The sequence below is a fragment of the Lissotriton vulgaris genome, chromosome 7, assembly GCF_964263255.1.
Source record: "Lissotriton vulgaris chromosome 7, aLisVul1.2, whole genome shotgun sequence".
NCBI classification, from domain to species: Eukaryota; Metazoa; Chordata; class Amphibia; order Caudata; family Salamandridae; genus Lissotriton; species Lissotriton vulgaris.
In genome coordinates, this window is record NC_141695.1 from 19,099,134 (window position 1) to 19,120,000 (window position 20,867).

General features: G+C 45.1%; 1 protein-coding gene across 1 annotated transcript in view; it reads right to left on the reverse strand.

Annotated features, from left to right (window-relative positions):
- Positions 1 to 18,319, reverse strand: part of LOC147700541 (uncharacterized) — a 180,334-nt gene extending 162,015 nt beyond the window's left edge. Inside the window, exon 1 of the mRNA XM_086929119.1 lies at positions 18,068 to 18,319. Within this exon, the coding sequence (XP_086785245.1) occupies positions 18,068 to 18,319 (252 nt within the window). The remainder of the gene's footprint in view (positions 1 to 18,067) is intronic.
- Between the last annotated feature and the right edge of the window lie 2,548 nt (positions 18,320 to 20,867).

Consider the following 20,867-nt stretch of genomic DNA (forward strand, 5'->3'; position numbering starts at 1 on the left):
CCCTAGTTTAGCTTAGGAAAATTGTCCGACTTGTCCGAGTAGCAGACCTGTCACTGACCCTACGATCTCAATAGGTGTTCAAGCCTGAAAAGTGCTGCGGAGCACTTTGTCCATACTTTCCACAAACTCCCAAGGGGTGGAAAATTCTAAGTGCTGGCAAAGCACTTTGCTGGGGAATTCGAAAATCCAATCGGGGTTTCTGGCGGATTACTTGCAGGAGGGGGTAACGCAGGCGTTGCTGTCCGAAGCTGTGGGTGTTGGTCGTACCCTGGGAGGCCCAGTCCTTGATCCGAACCTGAGGGGTATCCTGTCCTTATTCTCCGTGAGCTGTACCTGCTCACAGTCTGGCATTCCTTTTCTGAGGGTCCCTGTCCCCATCTTCCCAACTGACCCGTGGCCAGGGTTGGTCTTCAATCTGAATTAGGTAAATATAGATTGTGGGTTTGCGTATCTCTTTTTCTCTCTCTCTCTCTTTCTCTCTCTTGCCTGATCTGTTAGAGCATTTTTACCTGTGTTATTGCCTTATTGCCATTGAACTTATATGTGCCTGATTTTTAGTTGGTTCCTTCTCTCCCCCTCCCCTTTAGAAATTCATCGATTTTATAAACCATAGCATGTTCCCGTTTTTCCCTTTCCTTTAGTGGTTTGCAGTGAGCTTAGCAAGAATATTCTGAACACTTAGGTTAAGTACATGTTCTAAGTCCCATCCCATTCCTATGTTCTAGTATAACGTTGCAGTGAATAGTACGTGCTAAAACTTCTCCCTGTAGTTTCCCATATATTCTAAATGGTCATATTTTTTGTGCAAAGTTACCTTTTGGTACTGATTTTGATGTTTGATATATTACTCTGTGTATCGCTTATTATTTTTGCTTCTTCACTTTGAAATCTTATATAAAAACTCGAACTTAATCAGGTGTCTGTGGTCATTTTACAAAACTGTGGAAAGTATTTTAAGGATTTTAAGGTGTATTGGATGTTAGGCCTGTCTACTTTTTCTTAACAGCTCCAGGTCCGTCAAGGAATTGCGCCTGTGGTAAGTCGGGTGCATGGTAAGCAGAGGTAAATCCAAACTTGATTACTCCTAGCAGCGTGCAGGAGGAGAAATCCTCCCCCAGTTTCACCCAAACGAAATTAATGTGTTCTTCACGCCGAGGGCCCAGTGCGTGTTAGAGAATTGGTATCCCGGGTGACCTGGGGAAAACTGCGCGCTCTAGCAGTAATTTCTGGCTAGCAGAGGATGGTTTGGACTAGTTAGATTAGGTAGGCAGGATAGTCATAAACAAACCGTGAATACAAAAACGTATGCTGATTGTTACTGTAATTTTACAATATTTTTTGTGTTTTTATACGTAAATATTCATGAATTTGCATTGCTGTTATAAATACTGCATGTTGAATTAACCCAGAATTGTTTGTAAATGTTCAGTGTAGTCTGAATCCTCGGGGAAGTATTTTAGCTAACGGTAAGTAGAATCCGGTTAGCTGTTGAAGTCACTAGGTTTGAGATATTAGTGCAGGGTTAAGGATAACTGGAAGCACTAATTAGGACCTTTGTTTCTGGAGTGAATGATAGCTACGAGTCCATTATAAAACTTTCATTGCGATATCACCTAGTAAGGGTCGCATACGGGAGGAGTAATAGGGTCTCCGAGGCTTGTCTGGTAAGTAAAATAGTTCGCTGGTGAAATCCTGGCTCAGTACATATCCCCGATTAAGGTGGATGAGTCAGAAGAATAACGGGTTCTATGTTACTAGTGTGTAGGGACAGGCAAAGAAGTCTATCCAGAGTGAATGAAAAGTAGACAGAAGTGGTTTACTAGTAGCGAAAGAAAAGTCTTTTCTCTCTTTAGAACACTCAGACATAGTGGCAAACGTTGTGTATTGTTAACTAAAACCTGCACTTGCACTTTAGAGAGAGTAAAAAGTTTCCGTTACCTTGTGAAGGCGGGAGTCAGTCGGAGAGCTGCTCTGACGTCACTCCGTGCCGCGCTGGTATTGGTCAGGACAGCGGGCGTGTAGCGGAGCTGAATTTGTGAAGGAGGGGTGAGTGCCGAAACGGGAGACTCTGTCTTGCGAAAAGGCCGCGCACCCATTGGTTGACCGTAGTTGTATTCTCTGACCTGATTGGGTGGCGCGAAATAAAAGTCGCGCTAGCATTGGAAGCACGAAAGTAAACAAAATTAATCAAGCCGAGTTAGAAGCGAGTCTGGAGAGTTGTATGTGGTATCCAGACTTCATACCGAATCCAAAGTACCTAGGATTTCATAAGGATCAGCTTATACGAGGTAGACCGCACATGATGTATGGAATAAAGAGAAAATTGTCATTTTCGGATAAAGTGAAGAACTTTTTCAAAACTGACAAACCCATTAGAACGAGAGAAGGCGTACTCATTCCCCCGCCAAATACCCCTGCCTCTTTTATGATGTTTGATAAAGGGTATCACACTTGTCTCTGGCTAGAAAATTGGGCAAAGTATACTGTAGATGACGGAGTCCTGGCATTCCCTGTTGAAGGTACATTTAATGGTCGGATCCTGTTTAACTTAAGGACCCGCATGAATGAATTACACCCTAGACCTAGGTTGACCCAGTACGAAGCTTTGGAGGAATGGGAGATTGAGGCTGCGGAGCGAGATAAACCACGAATGGATAAGGGAGTGAGTAGGTGGTATCCCAGACTTCCAACGCCAACCAAAGAGCAGAAAATGAAACAGTGGAGGCAGTCTATGTTAACTGAAGGGCTGTTCCCCATGATGGGAGTATTAGAGGAGAAAAGAGGAAAATGTAAAGCAAAAACCCATCACCTAGCACCTATGGGGGATGTAGAAGATGAACACCTGGAAGACTTGCTAATGAAGGATCCACCTCCCTATGTAGCGGAATCAGATTCGGTGCATTCCCAAAGTTCTGTTACCAATTACCCCCGGAGTGGGAAGGAAAGTGATACAGACAGGACAGCTACGAGCAGTAAGCATAGTGGAAGGGATGAGTTTTGCAGACCTAAGTCCACAGTCCCGAATTATCAACCATTCGGGGAAAGTCCCCCTCGATTGGTTACCCCGACTGCCCCGAGTATTTATCCATCCTTAGTACCCCAGGTATTACATGGCAATACTGCTGAAAGGGGGTTGCAGGAAAAGGAGAGAGAAGTCCTGACTAGACAGCGAGAGGACTTAGCCAGAACCATTGCACAGATGCATCCCCATCCTGAGGCCTTGACCATTCCGGTAACTATTGGTCCTGCTATCCCAATGTATAAAAATGACTTGATTAGTCCCCTTCCTCCTGTCATCACCCCAATGCTGCCTACTACTAGCTTCCAGACCCCGAGGAAAGAAGTGTTCATAGATGAGGATCAGGAAAGCGAGTGTGAATCTGGAAGTTTAATGGATTTGCCCATAAGGGAGCCGAGGGCCAGTATAGTAGGGGCAAGAAGTCAGCCTAGACAAAAGGAAGTGGCGATTGAAAGTGCATCTGGAATCAGGAACGCCTCTTTAGTTTCCCCTGAAGAATTAGACAGGTGGACAAAGGAGATAGAGAAAGAGACCACTTCTCAACCTAAAACATTGGAAATATATAAATTAAGAATAGAAATAGAAGAAATGATGGCTGGGAACGTGGGAGTTGAGCGCCTGAGCTCGTATAATGAAGCAGAGTTACTATTCATCAGTAAAAATCTTACCCGGAGTGCTAGGGTGCTCCACGAAAAGATAATGGATGCTGCCACAGAAATGGGAGTTGATGTTAGTCGCTCCAAAATCCTTCAGAAACCCTACAGAGTGGACTTTTCAGACAAGGACTTAGAAAGCCTGAATGTGATGGGGAAACAGATCCAAGTAAAGGAATTGTTGAAACTCCTGCAGAAATGGGGCGAAGTGGGGAAGTGGAGAACAAGGTGGGCAAAGAAGAAGGAAGGCAGCAGGGCTGGGTCAGTAACTTCAGAATTCGTATTAAAGGAAGTAACCCCAACAGAAAAATTGTGTCCCATGAGAGAGGTCCCGGGAGGGAAGTACGTCCATGTCCCTTGGTCCAGGCAAGACATTGTGTCGTTTACAAATGACTTCCCGAAATTACGCGAGAAACCAGTTGACTGGTACCGACAGGTAGAGCGTTTCATAAAAGTTCAGAAATGCCTGCTGAAAGACCTGGATGGGTTTTTCGATATCGTGGTCCCTGTAGATCTGTGGACGGAATGTAAAATAGAGATTGATTGGCCTAATGATGAATATCCCAGAGATGAGAGGACGGGAGCCCCTTCAGCGGATGTTATGAGGAAATATGACCAGGTCATACAGTATCTTAAGAAAAAGGTGCCAGCCAAAGAGACAGATTGGACCCGAATAGATAGAACAACCCAAGAACGTGATGAGACAGTTCATTCATTTTACGAAAGGTTACTACAGGTATTCAAAACTTACAGTGGTATTGATAATGTGGACATGAAAGACATGACCCATTTCAGTTACAGATTTGTGCTAGGATTAAGGCCTGAAATATCACAATGGATTCGAGATAACAAAATCAGTTGGCAGGGAAAGCCCATAGATGATGTCCTGAAATATGCAAAATACTGCGAAGATGAAATTGAAAATAAAAAGAAAGCCCTCAAGGAAAAGGTGATGTGGGCACAGGTAAAATTAGCCGAACAGCAAGAAAAACAGTTAAGTAAAATGACTTCTGATAATAATGTTCCGAATACCAATTCTGGGGGGGGAGGAAAGCCCAGACCTAAAATGAGTCGTGAGGAGGCCATGAAAAAGTTTCCGTGCCATGGGTGCGGCCAGATGGGGCATTGGAGAGACGAGTGTCCACACCTACAGGCCGGTAATGCTCCTGTAAATGGTTTAAATCCACAGGTACCGAAAGAGGGGACAAGGAAAACCCAGCAACAGGTAAAATTACCTCCAGTACCTCGCGCTCCTAGACAGAATTTTAAGAATCAGGGTCAGCAGAATGAGAGGGCGGAAGTATGGGAGGTTGAGAGTGAAAGAAATGCAGTCATTCCACAGTACCTGCTAAGTGATACCTTCCTTTGTGAAGATCAAGATTGACGGGGCCTGAGAGGGGAGGATGAGGAGTGCGTACTTGGCGCCTCCTTACCGGTAGACCAGACTGGACCATACATTGAAGGAAAGGTTGAAGGCAAAGACGTCACCTTTCTGTTGGACACTGGTGCTACCAGATCCACTGTAAGAACAGTGGATGTTCCTAACCTACCCCTCTCGGGAGAAGCGATCCAAGTAGTGGGCGTATCAAATCAGATAATAAGTACCCCTGTAACTGAACCAATGGAGATTTCTATAGGAAATTTCAAGGAAATGCACAGATTTGTGGTCTGTGATTCCAGTCCTGTAAATCTACTAGGACGTGATTTGTTGTGCAAGATGCGTTGTACCATTTATTGCACACCAAATGGCGTCGAAATTCAGACCCCCGATGAAGATGGCCTGTACAAACTGATGTTAGTCAGACAAGATGCTGACATTAAGCCTTTGACAATTGAGGACTTACCTGAGGAACTCCAGCTAAGGGTAGTACCCGAAGTGTGGGATTTCACAGGAAAAGATGTAGGCCTGATGGCAAATGTGGACCCGGTTAAAGTAACAATAAAAACAAATGCTGTATACCCCAAAACCAGGCAGTACAAAATGAGTGCAGAAGTGAAGGCAGGAGTAGCGACTGAAATCACGAGGCTGCTAGAAGCAGAAATAATAGAGGAAGTGCTGAGCAGCCCCTGTAATTCGCCTATCATTGGGATCAAAAAGCCTAGTGGGAAGTACCGGGTGGTGCAAGATTTGCGCAAGGTAAACCAAATTGTTGTGCCTTGCTGTCCTATTGTACCCAACCCTGCAGTGATACTCTACCAGATTCCTTGGAACGCAGAATGGTTCACTGTCATCGACCTGTGCCACGCATTCTTTTCCATCCCATTGCATCCAGAAAGCAAGTTCCTTTTCAGTTTTGAATTCGACAGTCGTATCTATGTCTGGAATCGTGTCCCTCAAGGGTACACTGAAAGTCCATCGATTTTCAACCAGATACTGAAAAAGTGCCTTGAATCCCTAGTGCTGCCGAGAGAGTCTGTCTTGGTGCAGTACATAGATGACCTGTTAGTGGCATCTAAAACCCAGTCCGACTGTGTCACTGACACAATTGCCTTGTTGAATCACCTAGGAAAAGGAGGACATAAAGTGTCGCCTGACAAATTACAATTCTGTAAAAACTCAGTAAAATATCTGGGGCACCAGATAGAAAAGGGAATCAGGAAGGTCACTGCCGAAAGGATCAAGATAATTAGAGCAATGGAACTGCCCACGACCCAGAAAGAGGTGAGAATGTTCTTGGGAGTTGTGGGTTACTGCAGGCAATGGATTGCAGGATTTGCGGCTCTAGCCCGACCCCTGATAAATATGACAAAGAAAGGAGTGGAAGATCCCGTCCACTGGGACAGTGAGAGCATGAATGCTTGGGTAACTCTGAGAAACTGTCTGTGTACCGCACCTGCATTGGGTATGCCTGAGTACAATAAACCCTTTGAACTGTTCTGTGACACAAGAGAGAATTGTGCTCTTTCAGTCCTGACTCAGAAGCACGGATCAGTCAGGAGACCAGTAGCCTACTTTTCAGCCACCCTAGATCCAGTGGCCGCTGGATTGCCTGGCTGCTTAAAAGCCGTTGCTGCTACTTGCGTCAGCCTGGAACAGAGTGAGGGCATTGTCATGGGACATCCCGTCACTGTCTATGTTCCTCATTCTGTTGTCATCCTACTGACTAGAACTAGGACCCAGTACCTCACACCTAGTCGGCTGACTAAGTATGAGAGAATTTTGATTGGTGCTGAAAATGTAACTATCTCCCGGTGCAATGTCCTAAATCCTGCGACACTGTTACCTGTCCCTCTGGATGCAGAATCGGATGAGGGTGGGGAACATAATTGCATCGATCTGACTGAATATAGCACCAAGCCCCGTCCTGACATCCGTGAAATAGCACTACGGGACGGGGATAAAACAATGTTTGTGGATGGCTCGTGTTTGAGACATGAGAGTGGGAGTCTGAGTGCTGCCTATGCTGTGGTTACTCTGACAGGGGTCGTCGAGGCATCTTACATGCGCGAGGTGAAATCTGCACAAGTGGCGGAGCTTATAGCGTTAACCCGAGCATGCAAGAGGGGAAAAAGCAAAAGAATTACTGTTTACACAGACAGTCAGTACTGTTTCGGGGTTGTTCATGACTTCGGCCAATTGTGGTTGCAAAGAGAATTCATGACTTCCTCTGGCACACCTATCCGAAATGGGAAAGTAGTGCACAACTTACTGGAAGCCATCCAATTACCCAAAGAATTGGCTGTGGTCAAGTGTGCGGCTCACAGATCTGGAAATGATGATGTGACTGCCGGTAATAGGTACGCTGACCAAATTGCACAGTTTTGTGCCCGACACCAGATGTCCCTACAAATTGCCCGGTGGGATGGAACCAGCTGCCAACTTATGTTGTTTGATAATGTGTCAACGTGGGAAGAATTAAGAGAGATACAACAAGCCACAGACAGGCAAGAAAAAGGCAGGTGGGCCGCAAAAGAGTGCGAGTTGCGAGAAGATGGTGTGGTGGTAAACCCGGCTGGGGTGCCTGTGCTGCCTGATAGCTTGATCGACCCCATGGTCAGAATGATACATGAGCCAACACATATGGGAAGAGATGCGATGTGTCGGGTGTTTGAACAAGTGTTCTGCAATCCAAGGTTCAGGGACCAGGCGGACAGGCTTTGCCAGAGGTGCCTAGTGTGTCAGCAATTCAATGCAGGAAAGAAGACTGTAGTGAAACAGAGTAATATTGGAAAGGCAGTAGGTCCCTTCGTGAGAATACAGGCAGACTTCATAACCATGCCCAGATGCAACGGATATAGATATGTTTTAGTCATAGTTTGTCTATTCTCTAGGTGGGTGGAAGCATATCCAGCTAAGAAAAATGACGCTATAACCACAGCCAAACTATTGCTCAGGGAGTTGATACCTAGGTATGGGATCCCAGAGACGATCGAAACGGACCAAGGTGGGCATTTTGCCAACGATGTCCTATTGGAACTCTGTAGAGCATTCAAAATGAAGCAAAGACTGCACTGTGCCTACCACCCAGAGGCTTCTGGGGTAGTGGAACAAATAAATGGCACTCTGAAGTCCAGACTGGGGAAAATGTGTGATTCCACAAAAATGAACTGGATAGAAGCTTTACCCCTGGTGCTGATGAGTCTGAGAAGTATCCCGAATCGAAAGACTGGCCTGAGTCCCCATGAAGTGTTGATGGGAAGAGTGATGCGCCAGGCATGGGTACCCGGAAACAAACTGCTAAGCATTTCTGATGATATGGTGCTAGAATACTGCAAGCAGCTGGGTGACCAAGTGCGTTCTCTCTCTCAGCAGATTGGAGAGACTGAAGACGAGTGGCCAAAGACTCCAGCACACAACCTGCAGCCAGGAGACTGGGTGGTGTTAAAGAAACACACCCGGAGCAGCTGCTTGAAGCCAAGGTGGGGAAAGCGACGACAAGTGATCCTCGTCACTACCACTGCTGTGAAGTGCGCTGGTGTACCGAAGTGGATCCACGCCAGCCACACAAAGCGGGTATCTGGAGAAAACGCGACTGGAGCTGAAGGCAGCACAGCTGAAGAGACCTCCGAGGAAGAGAGTCCGGAGCTAGCTGACATCGAACTGCCGAGCACAAGTCGAGACGTTGAATGGTATCCCGCCGACGAACCAGTTCATGATCCAATACGAACAAGGAAATATTCCTACTTAGACAGTGAGTGGGATAGTCCAGGTGAGTCAGAATTAGAAGGAGCAGGTCAGGTCAACGAAAGCCACAACACACCTGATCAGGACATAGGCCAAGTAGGGTCAGATCAAGATCTCGAGACTCCTCCTGGAACTCCGGAGCCGAGAAAGGGACAGTTAGAAATTAGGGCTGACGTTCATGCAGAAGAAAACGAAGAGATCGAAGAGCATGAACAGGAACAGATAGAACTAGATCAAAGTGCTCAGACAACGGAAACAACAGTAACAAAAAGTAAAAAGAAAGTGCGATTTGAATCTGAGCAGGGACAGATTAGCGACCAGGCAGAAGAGATAGACGAAAGACCTGGAACTAGTCAGACAGGCAGGGAATCAGAAGTGCCACAACAAAAGGTGAAAAGAGTGCACGAAGAGGGAGAAGTCTCCTCAACCACTGGGAGGCACGGAGGAAGAAGTACACCTCGGTACGTCAAAAGACTAAGGCTCAGACTAAAGACAGTCGAAGAAAACGATAAAGACCGAAAAAGGGCTTTAAGTGAAAGGAATGCAGCCCAAGGCAAATCGCTGAGAAAGAGCGACAGAATAAAGAAACAGAACCGACTGTATCGGAGCCCTGAGTGGACGTACTTTGTGTTGGAAGAAATTGACGAGCCTCACCACAGTGGCAACAGTGACAACGAGTCCATTGCTGATCGGAGTTCGGACGAAGACCCTCCTTAAGTGAGCCCTGAAGTGAGCCTTTGGTGCAAAGAAACGAAGAGGGGTAGCAAAAGCCACCTGTAAGCTAAAATGTCTGATCCGAGTGTCTCTGGGAGATCCCGCTGTGGGTGTCTCAAAACCTGTTGTAAGATATGCTTGTGTAGTGTAGCTATGCTAATAGTAATGTGGATAGGACTAACAGTTTTTCTACCTTTTATGATAAGTAAGAATCCTAACTTGTCCCCTACTGAACCCGAAGTAGTAGATGTAGGAGTTGTAACGACTGCAGAAACACCACGAAGACTAGAAAGACGCGACAAAAGAGTAGGACTGACACACACACGACCTGATTTAGAAGCACCAGATGAGGATGGACTACACTTTCACAAAATGAAGAACAGGACGCACTTAAATGTTTTTGCTAACTTGTTAGTGCATTATGTAGAAGCTATGGAAATAGAGGACTGTTATGTCTGCATGAAGCTGCCAACTTCAGTGGCTGAAGGCGTGACATACCACCATCTACCTTTGACCTATGGAATATCCTGTAGTATATTAGCTAGCTTGTTCTATAGAAGCTCCTTGCAGTACTATTATTCAAATGAGGACGTAGTATTTTCTGAACTTCCCATTAGAAGACATTTGAACCGTGTACATACTACAAGTGACGTGACCCGCTATATGGGAGAATATTTCCTGACTATAGGTAACATAGACTTAGATCAAGCAAGAGAAGACAATCTGACCTGTTCTCTGCAAGAGCAGGAAAAGATGTTTATAAAGATGGCAGATAGAAGGAGAGAAAAGTTTCAGAAGAAGGCAAATGACGAGAAGGAAAGAGTTCCTAGGTGGGCTGAGCACATGGATAACACCTCAGAAGGCGAAGCCAGTCCTGCCTTGTTGCTGGATTTTGAAGGGAAAGGGAAACTTTGTATCCATAGGGAAAAGACAGAGTACTATAACAATGTATTCATCGGTTCCAGCGAGTGTGAACATAATTATAAGGTAATCGGAGGTTGGGGTTTTAAAAATGGGTCAGAACCTGTGTTTCCCGGAATATATTATATATGTGGGAACAAGGCTTATTTCAAATTGCCGGATCACTGGTATGGAAGCTGCTACTTTGGCATTGTTTTCCCGAAAATATACCATGTGAGCAATGCAGCTGGAAGCGATGATGAAACTAATGGCTTAGTGCGTAATAGACGCGAAAGTGTAGGCGAAATTGTAGGTGATATTTTTAGTGCACTGATACCTGGAATGGGGGTAGTTCTGAACACCCATAGAATCTGCAAATTGTCTACAGTAGTGGACCGGTTATCAACGGACACTGCTGCTGGTTTCCTGCTGGTCAATACTGAAATGGTTGCGATCAGATCAATGGTTTTACAAAACCGTCTTGCCCTTGACACCCTATTAGCAAAAGAGGGCGGAGTCTGTAGAATGCTGAGAGCGCAACATTGTTGCACCTACATTCCTGATAAGAGTATCGAATTAAAACAATATGTGAAGAACATAACTAATTTGGAAAAGGAACTCAAACCATTAGAGGTTGACAGTGCCTGGACGAGACTGACTGGAGGTCTCTCCTCTATAGGTAGTTGGTTTACTAATCTAGGTAGAAATATTTTGTGGAAAATACTGATGCCAATAGTCATAATAGGTGTGATTGTATTGATCATTTTTATCTGCTGCAAATGTCAGAAGTGTAAAAAGAAATACACAGTAAATCCGAGGGGGGTGAAAAGAAACATTGATGAGTTAGAATTAGAAGAGCTGAAGAGTGCAATTTATAAAAAGGCGAAAAATCACCACTCTCATAGGGAAGCTGAAAGAAAACTAAACAATAAGTTTATTGAAATAGAAATGGACGATATGAATGAATGAGAAAAGTTGGCATCTGTTTCCTTCATGTAGTGATGATAATAAATATCATCAAAGAGGGGATTGATGGAGCAAGGATTCGCACGCATAGCGCCTTGCTCGTATGCAAAACCCTTGTCTATAATTGCATAATAATATTAACACCATTGTTCGTCATTTGTGAAGTGGTTTCCCCTACACGCGGGTGTCCCTAGGATGCTTGCTTGTTTGTCTTTTCACGTACTAACGAAGCTTGCACTGAAAATGGCTGCTTTGCCGCAAATTCAGTCTGCGCATGCGTCGGTCATACCCATGTGATGTGACGCACTCGCATTCTGGAGGGATTCTGTGCTCATGCGCATTAATGCTAAATATGGCCGCTTGTCTCTCACCACGCTCTCTGCTTACTGCAGCAGCTTTTAGCCTATCTATTCTTTCGCATTAATCCCTAATGCTATAGTTATTATAAAAGTAAGGGTTGGTTATCTCTTATCATGGTGTACAGTGCGATCATTTTTATGTATGATTCTAATTTGTTTTCGCTTACTTTTCATGTACCGCGTCTTTGTGGGCTGGGTACTCATGAGCGGAGCCATACTTGAAGCTCTGCTGGGCATCGTCACCTGACCAGAGAAAGTTCCAACTGCGCAGAAGCTAAACCTAGCCAGCTGGCTCCTGAAGCACAATGCGCCTGGGAACATCGCTGGGAATACGGAGTCTCACCTTGAAAGAAGCAATACTGTTGCTACCTATTGAAAACTGTCCTGTACTGCTGTATTCTATGCATGGGAACGTGAACCTGAGGGGCGGGTATTCACAATTGCATATTTAATCATGTGAAACTGAATTCTAGGAGGTGGTAAAGACCGCACCACCTCTCCTGACCAATCACAATGTGGGAAACTGTCACTTGCAACATTAATGGGTGGTCTAAGGGTCCCCAAACTGTATAACTACCCTAGTTTAGCTTAGGAAAATTGTCCGACTTGTCCGAGTAGCAGACCTGTCACTGACCCTACGATCTCAATAGGTGTTCAAGCCTGAAAAGTGCTGCGGAGCACTTTGTCCATACTTTCCACAAACTCCCAAGGGGTGGAAAATTCTAAGTGCTGGCAAAGCACTTTGCTGGGGAATTCGAAAATCCAATCGGGGTTTCTGGCGGATTACTTGCAGGAGGGGGTAACGCAGGCGTTGCTGTCCGAAGCTGTGGGTGTTGGTCGTACCCTGGGAGGCCCAGTCCTTGATCCGAACCTGAGGGGTATCCTGTCCTTATTCTCCGTGAGCTGTACCTGCTCACAGTCTGGCATTCCTTTTCTGAGGGTCCCTGTCCCCATCTTCCCAACTGACCCGTGGCCAGGGTTGGTCTTCAATCTGAATTAGGTAAATATAGATTGTGGGTTTGCGTATCTCTTTTTCTCTCTCTCTCTCTTTCTCTCTCTTGCCTGATCTGTTAGAGCATTTTTACCTGTGTTATTGCCTTATTGCCATTGAACTTATATGTGCCTGATTTTTAGTTGGTTCCTTCTCTCCCCCTCCCCTTTAGAAATTCATCGATTTTATAAACCATAGCATGTTCCCGTTTTTCCCTTTCCTTTAGTGGTTTGCAGTGAGCTTAGCAAGAATATTCTGAACACTTAGGTTAAGTACATGTTCTAAGTCCCATCCCATTCCTATGTTCTAGTATAACGTTGCAGTGAATAGTACGTGCTAAAACTTCTCCCTGTAGTTTCCCATATATTCTAAATGGTCATATTTTTTGTGCAAAGTTACCTTTTGGTACTGATTTTGATGTTTGATATATTACTCTGTGTATCGCTTATTATTTTTGCTTCTTCACTTTGAAATCTTATATAAAAACTCGAACTTAATCAGGTGTCTGTGGTCATTTTACAAAACTGTGGAAAGTATTTTAAGGATTTTAAGGTGTATTGGATGTTAGGCCTGTCTACTTTTTCTTAACAGCTCCAGGTCCGTCAAGGAATTGCGCCTGTGGTAAGTCGGGTGCATGGTAAGCAGAGGTAAATCCAAACTTGATTACTCCTAGCAGCGTGCAGGAGGAGAAATCCTCCCCCAGTTTCACCCAAACGAAATTAATGTGTTCTTCACGCCGAGGGCCCAGTGCGTGTTAGAGAATTGGTATCCCGGGTGACCTGGGGAAAACTGCGCGCTCTAGCACCCCCATATATCAGTTCAAATGTCACCCGACATCTAGCTGTATATATACATAGCGTTCCTTTGCCTTTTGGTTTTTGCCACCCTCCTGGGAACTCAGCAATAGAGAGAAGGGGTTGGAGCCCAAGTCTGGCATGTGGCATATGCCATGACATATGCCATAGTATGCCACATTTTGTGTCTATGTTGTTTGAGGTATAATTGTGTTATAAACACCCTTAAGTGCTAGTGGAATAATTTTAATATATATATTCCATCTGGATTAAATTAAAATAAACATAATTTAAAAATCGATTTTCCTCAGCTGGGGTTTGAACCCTTCTCAAAGAACTCTCATAGACTCTGTGAACTGCCCCTGTACCATCTGGTCTGCATAGATTTTTTCAGCCCAAAGCCTTTGTGTCTTTCAAAAAAGGTGATGTCCCTTTTCTGTTTCCATGCTGGTTTTCTTACAGCATGCCACAAATCTACACTTGATTGTTGTTATTTATAAACAAAGAGCCCTTCCTTCCTCCCATTCTGGCACTTGGCCCATGCATTTAGTTTTCTTACACAACCATTCCCAAAGTCTCATTCCACAAATTAAGGGATTTATTTCATTGCAATCCTGCCTCCCCTGTCACGTGCCAGTGCATGTCACAAATCTCTGGCATGCACCGGCTTGACTAAAAAGGACACAAATCTCACAGACACTGCTAGGGGTGATTTACAAAAAATAGTCTTTCATTTGGGTAAAATAGAAAAAAAAAATTGAAAAGAATTTAAAAATCGATTTTCCCCAGCTGGGGTTTTAACCCTTGTCAAAAAACACTCATAGACTCTGTGAACTGCCACTGTAGCATCCGTTCTGCATAGGTTTGCTCAGCCCAAAGCCTTTGTGTCTTTCAAAAAGGGTGATGTCCCTTTTTTGTTTCCATGCTGGTTTTCTTACAGCATGCCACAAATTTACACTTGATTTTCGTTATTTATAAACGAAGAGCCCTTCCTTCCTCCAATTCTGGCACTTGGCCCATGCATTTAGTTTTCTTACACAACCATTCCCAAAGTCTCATTCCACAAATAAAGGGATTTATTTCATAGCAGACCTGCCCCCCCTTCCACGTGCCAGTGCATGTCACAAATCTCTGACATGCACTGGCTTGACTAAAAAGGACACAAATCTCACAGACACTCCTAGGGGTGATTTACAAAAGGGAATCTTTCATTTGGGTAAAATAGAAAAAAAAAATTGAAAAAAATTTAAAAATTGATTTACCCCAGCTGGGGTTTGAACCCTTGTCAAAAAACACTCATAGACCCTGTGAACTGCCCCTGTACCATCTGTTCTGCATAGATTTTTTCAGCCCAAAGCCTTTGTGTCTTTCAAAAAAGGTGATGTCCCTTTTCTGTTTCCATGCTGGTTTTCTTACAGCATGCCACAAATCTACACTTGATTTTTGTTATTTATAAACAAAGAGCCCTTCCTTCCTCCCATTCTGGCACTTGGCCCATGCATTTAGTTTTCTTACACAACCATTCCCAAAGTCTCATTCCACAAATTAAGGGATTTATTTCATTGCAATCCTGCCTCCCCTTTCACGTGCCAGTGCATGTCAGAAATCTCTGGCATGCACCGGCTTGACTAAAAAGGACACAAATCTCACAGACACTGCTAGGGGTGATTTACAAAAAATAGTCTTTCATTTGGGTAAAATAGAAAAAAAATTGAAAAGAATTTAAAAATCGATTTTCCCCAGCTGGGGTTTGAACCCTTGTCAAAAAACACTCATAGACCCTGTGAACTGCCCCTGTACCATCTGTTCTGCATAGATTTTTTCAGCCCAAAGCCTTTGTGTCTTTCAAAAAAGGTGATGTCCCTTTTCTGTTTCCATGCTGGTTTTCTTACAGCATGCCACAAATCTACACTGGATTTTTGTTATTTATAAACAAAGAGCCCTTCCTTCCTCCCATTCTGGCACTTGGCCCATGCATTTAGTTTTCTTACACAACCATTCCCAAAGTCTCATTCCACAAATTAAGGGATTTATTTCATAGCAAACCTGCCCCCCCTTCCACGTGCCAGTGCATGTCAGAAATCTCTGGCATGCACCGGCTTGACTAAAAAGGACACAAATCTCACAGACACTGCTAGGGGTGATTTACAAAAAATAGTCTTTCATTTGGGTAAAATAGAAAAAAAAATTGAAAAGAATTTAAAAATCGATTTTCCCCAGCTGGGGTTTGAACCCTTGTCAAAAAACACTCATAGACTCTGTGAACTGCCACTGTAGCATCCGTTCTGCATAGGTTAGCTCAGCCCAAAGCCTTTGTGTCTTTCAAAAAGGGTGATGTCCCTTTTTTGTTTCCATGCTGGTTTTCTTACAGCATGCCACAAATTTACACTTGATTTTCGTTATTTATAAACGAAGAGCCCTTCCTTCCTCCAATTCTGGCACTTGGCCCATGCATTTAGTTTTCTTACACAACCATTCCCAAAGTCTCATTCCACAAATAAAGGGATTTATTTCATAGCAAACCTGCCCCCCCTTCCATGTGCCAGTGCATGTCACAAATCTCTGACATGCACTGGCTTGACTAAAAAGGACACAAATCTCACAGACACTGCTAGGGATGATTTACAAAAGGTAATCTTTCATTTGGGTAAAATTGAAAAGAATTTAAAAATCGATTTTCCCCAGCTGGGGTTTGAACCCTTGTCAAAAAACACTCCTAGACCCTGTAAACTGCCCCTGAACCATCTGCTCTGCATAGTTTTTCTCAGCCCAAAGCCTTTGTGTCCTACAAAAAGGGTGATGTCCCTTTTCTGTTTCCATGCTGGTTTTCTTACAGCATGCCTCAAATCTACACTTGATTTTCGTTATTTATAAACAAAGAGCCCTTCCTTCCTCCCATTCTGGCACTTGGCCCATGCATTTAGTTTTCTTACACAACCATTCCCAAAGTCGTATTCCACAAATTAAGGGATTTATTTCATGGCAAACCTAGCCCCCCCTTCCACGTGCCAGTGCATGTCACAAATCTCTGACATGCACTGGCTTGACTAAAAAGGACACAGATCTCACAGACACTGCTAGGGGTGATTTACAAAAGGGAATCTTTCATTTGGGTAAAATAGAAAAAAAATGTAAACAAATAAAAAAATCGATTTTCCCCAGCTGGAGTTTGAACCCTTGTAAAAAAAACACTCATAGACCCTGTGAACTGCCCCTGTACCATCTGTTCTGCATAGATTTTCTCAGCCCAAAGCTTTTGTGTCTTGGAAAAAGGGTGATGTCCCTTTTCTGTTTCCATCCTGGTTTTCTTACAGCATGCCACAAATCTACACTTGATTTTCCTTATTTATAAACAAAGAGCCCTTCCCTCCTCCCATTCTGGCACTTGGCCCATGCATTTAGTTTTCTTACACAACCATCCCCAAACTCTCATTCCACAAATTAAGGGATTTCTTTCATAGCAAACCTTGCCCCTCTTCCACATGCCACAGCATGTAAAAAATGTCTGACGTGCACTGGCTAGACTAAAAAGGCCACAAATCTCCCTAGACCCTATTTTGGGGGATTTAAAAAAGGGACATCTTTCATTTCGGTAAAGTAGAAAAATTAAGGGAAATATTAAAAAAACAAATTTCTCCTGGTGGGGTTAGAACCCTTGTAAAAACATATGCTTTTCCCTCAGTTATGACCAGTGCACCATATATAACCATGATTAAGTATACTACACACAATCATTTTTACACCACACTTTTCCTTCTTCCCATGTGCCACAGCATGTCACACATTTTTTACATGGACTGGCATTACTTAGGGGGCTCTTGAGAGCCAACGAACAAGATCACCACACTGCAGTGAGGCTCTGATAGCCCAGGACCATAAACCGCCAGAATCCTCCTTCCTAAAGTGGCAAAAACTGCCTTTAAACACGTTATGCCCAACGTGGCTCACCAGGGAGCTGATGAGAAGAGTGCCACTCGCTGACACAGTCTAAGTGATCACTCGCAGAGCATCCCTGTTTTGCAGCCTACGGCTGTTCATGATGGCGGCTACGTGATTGACCTAACCGGGTCTGCATCGCCTTGCCCTGCTGTATGGAATTGCTGCGGAGAGACTCCGGCTGTACCACCGCCAGGAACCAGTAGCCGCCCAATGCAGAGCTACACTACGGGGAGAGGGTCGCCCGCTGAGTGAGATCGGGACCAGCTGAGGTAGGCTTGCTCCGACGCTAAGGCTGAGCCAGGCTGAGCCCATGCTGCTTCCCCTGAGCTACCTTGGGCCTCGGCTGAGGTGAAGGGCCACTTTAATATGAGTTGCGAGATTGCTGATGCAGCAGGCTCCCTGATCCTGATTTGCACACTCACCTGGGGCCTGAAGGGGGCAAGTGGAGAACCCTGTTCAGACGCGCTGCTAGAAGGATGCTGATAGACCTATGCGACCTGTACAGCACCGGGAGGTGGCGCATGGAATGGTGAGGCCTTGATCCTGGGGCGCAGAGCAGCCTTGCTGTCTTGTAATACTCGGTAAGACAGGCTGAAGTGGACATTACCTGCAAAATCTCAAGCAAGACACGCTGCTTTTTGTGGGCCGGGCCCTCTTCAGCAACACAAGAATCAAGGCGGAGGGTGAAGAGTTGGGTTGTGGCAGAGCCAGAGCTCACATAAATAACTGCATAAAGGCACAAACTGGCCTGTAGAGCTGCCCGAAGGCACAAACTGGCACCTGTTGACCTGAGTGGGATCTGCACACCCTGAGGGACAAGCAGAGCTAGCCGCTGCATCCTGATCTTCCTGAGAGGCATACCGTGCCCGCCCATACCACGTAGAGGGGAAAATCATGGGTCCAACGGATGGCAAACAGGCCAAACTCCAACTCCCGGCCTGGAAAAGCACTACTACCCCACAAGATGCAGATATAAAAGAACTTCTCCTCATGATGTGCCAAAGCCTCACTTCTATCGAGTCTAAAATGGACACCATGAATATGCACATGGACTACATCACACAAACGTTGGAGAAGCATGATGGCCGCATTACCAAAACGGAACAGCTGATATCCACCCTCAAAGACTCTTCCTCTGACTGCTGTGAACATCTCCAAGAGATGGATAAACTGTTAAAAATTATTGCTGCAAAGACTGAAGACTTGGAGGGGCATTCACTCAGGAACAACGTGCTTATAGTGGTGATCCAGGAGTCTAACACAACTGGCTGCATGGTGGACTGTGTAGAATGACTGTTGTTTGGGATCTTTGGCGCGGAAGCAATCTTCAGAGTTCTAGTGGTGGAGAGAGCCCATCTCTCACTTGCAGCCAGACCTCCATGGGGCACGCCTCTGTGGCCCATACTGGTGTGGTTACTCAATTACAAAGACCACAACACGGTGCTGAGACTAGCAAGGGAAAAGCAAGAACTGGTTTACGAAGTGAACAAGCACTCGATCTACCCAGACTTCAGCACGACGCGACAGTACAAGTAGCGTGCAGGAAGTTCCTACCAGTCAAGCGGAAACTCCAGTAAACCAACATAAAGTACTTGATGCTCTACCCCACCAGTCTGTGAATCCCCTACCATGGGATGACACACATCTTTAACACCCTGCAACAAGTGTAAGATTTCTTAAAAACTGTTAAGAGACGGTCACCCATAACTCGGGATGGTGATCTTTGCTCCCGACGGACGCCACCTGCTCCTGAAGAAGACTAAGGCCAGGTCATTGTATGGAATTGGTCACCTGCATCACTGGCAGGACTTTGCATTCCTTGTTTCATTGCTAATCGGTTTGAAAATATGCGCCGGCCCTGGGGGAATGGCTAAACACGGACCCTGATGGAGCCTGCATGGGTGGTACTGCCGGGACTAATGAAATCGCCAAGCAATAATGACTTCCCGGGCATCCTCGCTCCTGCAAACATCTATCCTTGCACAACACTTCAGGCAGAACACATAATGGGGGTTTGGGAGGAATACTATTTACCTACAGGTTTGGGCTGCAGGTATGGGTGGGGGGGCAGTCTTACTTTTGATACACACAGCAGTGCTGCACAGATTATTACTGAGCACATACAATTACAAAAGCATAGAGAACGATCCATACAAACTCACCATGGCAGAACACATTGACCCCTCCGGTCCCAGAGAGGACAAGACAGATATAGCGGAGCCTAGAGCAGACAAGACCCAGGTGTACACTTCCTGAGATGGAACATTTGAGGATTCTGAGGCCCTCGGAAACACAGGCAGATCCTAGGATACTTAGAAAGACACCAAATGCAGGTGGCTATGTTGCAATAAACACCCTTGGACCGTAAAGCAGCACCCACCTTTGGAAAGAAATGAGCAGCACACAGCTGCTTCTCCTCCTACTCGACATATGCTAGAGGCACAGCAATCCTCATCAAAGATAGCATATGATACTGCCCTCTAGGGACACTACAAGATACACAGGGCAGATTCATCGTGATGTGGGGCAGATTAGAGGGACAAACAGTAACCCTTGTTAGTTGCTACATCCCCAACATTGATGATGCCAGCTACTTTGACATGGTATGGGGTTGCATGTTAGCAATAGGTTCCACTTTCATTATATGGGGAGCTGATTTCAACTTAACACTAGACTCTTTTTCCGATTGCTCACATGGCACCTCATCCTCACATCAACCAAACACCTCACGGGCATCATGACATATCACCAGCTATTTGACCCCTGGAGGTCCCTCCATCCATCGTGAGGGGAAGGCACCTTCTATTCTAGTGTGCACTCCAGCTGGTCCTGAATAGACCTATGGTTACTGTCGAAGGGACTTAACACTTGGATCCAGGCTGTGACGCACTTGGCGCAAACCTCCCTAGACCATTCCCCCTTGCTCATGAGACTAAAGCCGCCGGACAATGAATCTCCATATCGTTCCTGGCGACTCCAGCCCACAACCTTGCTAGATAGAGCCTTCTGTGAAGAAATACAGCGGGAAATTCTTCAATTCTTCCCTCGCAATAAAAACAGTGTCTCAACACTTGCATGTGTATGGGAAAGCTTCAAGTCACCATTTGGGGGCTATGTATAGCCAAAAGCAGAGGGATCCTACGTTCCATCAGGGTAACACTAAATAGACTATAAAGAGACATCAAAAAAACAGAGGAGCTCCAAACTTCTGCCCCTAGCCCAAAGAGAAGGGTTCAGCTTAAAGATCTACTAATTGAATATTCCAATAAGGCGGAACGTGAATCTAAATTCCAATCTAAATATCATGTGGCCAGATCATTCAGAGAAGGCAGGCAGCCCGGCAGAACTCTGTCCGAGGAAACCAGACCCCCTAGATTCGCTAATCAGATTTTGTAAATAATGGACGA